The sequence below is a fragment of the Silene latifolia genome, chromosome 9 (genome assembly GCF_048544455.1).
Source record: "Silene latifolia isolate original U9 population chromosome 9, ASM4854445v1, whole genome shotgun sequence".
In the NCBI taxonomy this organism is placed as follows: Eukaryota; Viridiplantae; Streptophyta; class Magnoliopsida; order Caryophyllales; family Caryophyllaceae; genus Silene; species Silene latifolia.
Window position 1 is genome coordinate 55,032,211 of NC_133534.1, and position 2,841 is coordinate 55,035,051.

At 40.3% G+C, this 2,841-nt stretch overlaps 1 protein-coding gene across 1 annotated transcript; it reads left to right on the plus strand.

Annotated features, from left to right (window-relative positions):
• The first annotated feature begins 393 nt into the window (after positions 1-393).
• LOC141602696 (uncharacterized) lies at positions 394-2,190 on the plus strand. The gene is made up of 6 exons (XM_074422839.1): positions 394-598; positions 691-814; positions 898-1,028; positions 1,126-1,286; positions 1,393-1,509; positions 1,604-2,190. The coding sequence occupies exons 2-6, from the start codon at positions 771-773 to the stop codon at positions 1,745-1,747; spliced, it is 597 nt and encodes a 198-aa protein (XP_074278940.1). The 5' UTR covers positions 394-598; positions 691-770; the 3' UTR covers positions 1,748-2,190.
• The last annotated feature ends 651 nt before the right edge of the window (positions 2,191-2,841 follow it).

The following is a 2,841-nucleotide window of genomic DNA, read 5'->3' on the forward strand; positions in this document are numbered from 1 at the left end:
AGAAATTGTATCAAAATCAGTTTTATCTCCAATTGATGATGAAATCATTCATGAGAATGAGAAAGAAGCGGGAGGGGAGGAGTTGGAAGAAGAGGAAGAAGATAATGTGGAGGGGACAGATGATCACATGGAGATGGAGAGGGAGATGGAGGAGGAGGAGGAGGAGGAGGAGGAGGGTGACGGTGACGGTGATGACGATGATGACGATGAGGATGATGATGATGAGGATGACAATGAGGATTAGGATAATGAGGTTTTTACATCTTTTTGTTATCAATTTATTTATTATTGTGTTTCCTAGCCATTTTTTATGTTATATATATATGTTATATCCATTTCGTTTTATTTAATTTTAATTAACACTTTCTAACAATTTTATTTGTTCAATTTGTAGTATAATGGTACGTGGTCGTGGTGGTAGACAGCGAGGCGGAGGTAGTGGGGGCCGTAGTACGCAGGAGGAGGAGGAGGAGGAGGAGACCACTGAGGTCGAGCAGTCCTTAGAGGATGACACTGACGAGGAGGAGGAGGTCGAGCATGGGATCCCTGTCACATACACCGAGGATAACAAGATCATTATTGACATTAGGGGTCTTTGGTAAGAAATTCTCTTTATTTATTTTTTAATTAGTAGTTGATTTATTTTTAATATGAATATTTTTAATTCTTATTTAACATGTATAATTTCAGGTTTAATTCCAAGTATGTAGTTCGGGGAGTCACCGCTAGCACTCAACAAAAGATGACCAGGGGTATTACTTGTTGGTCAGATGCAAGCGAAGAAGAGAAGGAGGGATGGTTCAATAACTTCCGGGTATATATATTTTTAAATAATTTTCGTAAATGTATTCTAATTAATTAGTGATTTGTGTTTTCTAACGATTTTTTTATGTCTAGCAAAACTTTCATTGGCCTAAGGAACAAGAGCGTCTTTGTTTGGGAGAGATACAATTACATCGGCAAAAAGAGGCTAAGAGATAACATGTATAAGGTTTCTAAGAGGAAGAAACCCCCTCAGTTTATGGAAGGTATTTAGTTACTTTTGGTGGTTGTATTTAATTAGTTAAATTATCGTCATTTGTTATCTATTTAATTAAATACTAATATTTGGCATTTTTTTTATAGGAACCGCATATAAAGAACTGATGGAGAAGAGAGATACCCCCGAATTTAAGGAGAAGTCGGCTCGAGCAGCGATCAATAAAAGGGGAGGGAAGAAGGATGCCCACATTGATGCTACGCATTACGGAGGTTCTCAATCATTCTATGACCGAGCAATGTCAAATGTACGTCGTATATTTAATTTTACATATAAGTTAGATTATGTTTGAGATTATATTTAAAGTATTAAGTAGTCTTTATAATTTAACCTTTGTTTTTCATTTTCGGAAGGCGGCCAAGAATAAGGTTAAGATGCCTACGGTTCCGGAGCTTTTCTATGAGACGCATACGAAAGAAGGAGCTAAGGGGAAAAGGGTGTGGAATTCGAAGAAGAACGCCAATTTATATGTAAGTATATAATACAATTCCTTTCAAATGTTTTGATTACATATATATTGTTATACAAATATAACATATAATCATTAACGCTTTAATTTTTTAGGCTAAATTTCGACTTCGGAAAGAGAGGAATCCCGACATCTCCGATAATGAGCTTTGGCTTGATTTAGTGGATGGCTTCAATAAGGGGGGGTGTATGGAACCGGAACGGCAAGAGAACTCTTCTACGACCGACCTACTTCGGTAACCCCTCAAAGCCAAACATATATGCCGAGTATTGTGTCTCAACTTCAAACTACACTTGAGACCGAAAGAGAAAGAGAAGAAAGGAAGGCGGAAAGGGAAGCAAGGGAAGCAAGGGAGGCCGCAAGGGATGAAGAGTTGAAGAGAATGAAGGAGCAAATGGAGTTGATGACCACTTATTTCTCGTCTTGCAACCCGGGATGGCGTCCACAAAATCAAGACCCTAAAGATCCTTCCGGAGGAGGTGGTAGTGGAGCGGGATCTGCTTTGCCGTGTCATTGACTCAGTTGTTGGTTGTTTATCCTTTTACTTGTCGGATGTTTTAGTTAGATGCATGAGACTTTTTTAGCCTTTTTTTAGTTAGACTTGGACACGAATCATCTTGTTGCGTTGGTTGTAATAACTTGAATTCGGATTTCATTTGTATGAAATGTGACGTTGTTGGCCATCATGTGCGTTGTGTATCTTTGCTTTGGATTGTAATTTTAATTGCAGGTTCAAATTGTAGCAATTTGGCTCGAGCTAAATGAAAATTTTAGGTCCAATCTATACCAAAATAGCGACTGAAATCGGCAAATTAGCGACCGAAATCAGTCGCTAAAATGGCGACTACACAGGCCCGTCGCCAAATTGGCGACCAAAAATGCGACCACCCCCGTCGCAAACCCCCTGATCATATTTTTTCAGTTTTGCAACATAGCGACGAATTTGGCGACAGATACACATGTAGTCGCCAAATTAGCGACCAAAACTAGCGACTGAAAGTCGTCGCCATTTTGGCGACTAACAGGACCCGTCGCCATTTTGGCGACTACATTCCGTCTCTATTTTTGGTCGCTAATTTGGCGACTACATGTTTATCTGTCGCCAGTTTAGCGACTGAAATCCGTCGCCCGAGTGAATTTAGGCGACTAAGCGTTGCGACGACCCCTTGGCGACTGATTGTAGTCGCCCGAGAGCATTTAGCGACTATTTTCTGTCGCGTAATTCAGTCGCCCGAGAGCAGATTTCTTGTAGTGAGTGGGTCATGGTCTAACCGGGGAAGCCAGAGCTATCAGAGTGGAGGTAACCGCAACGGCGGTAATGCTTATCAGAAAC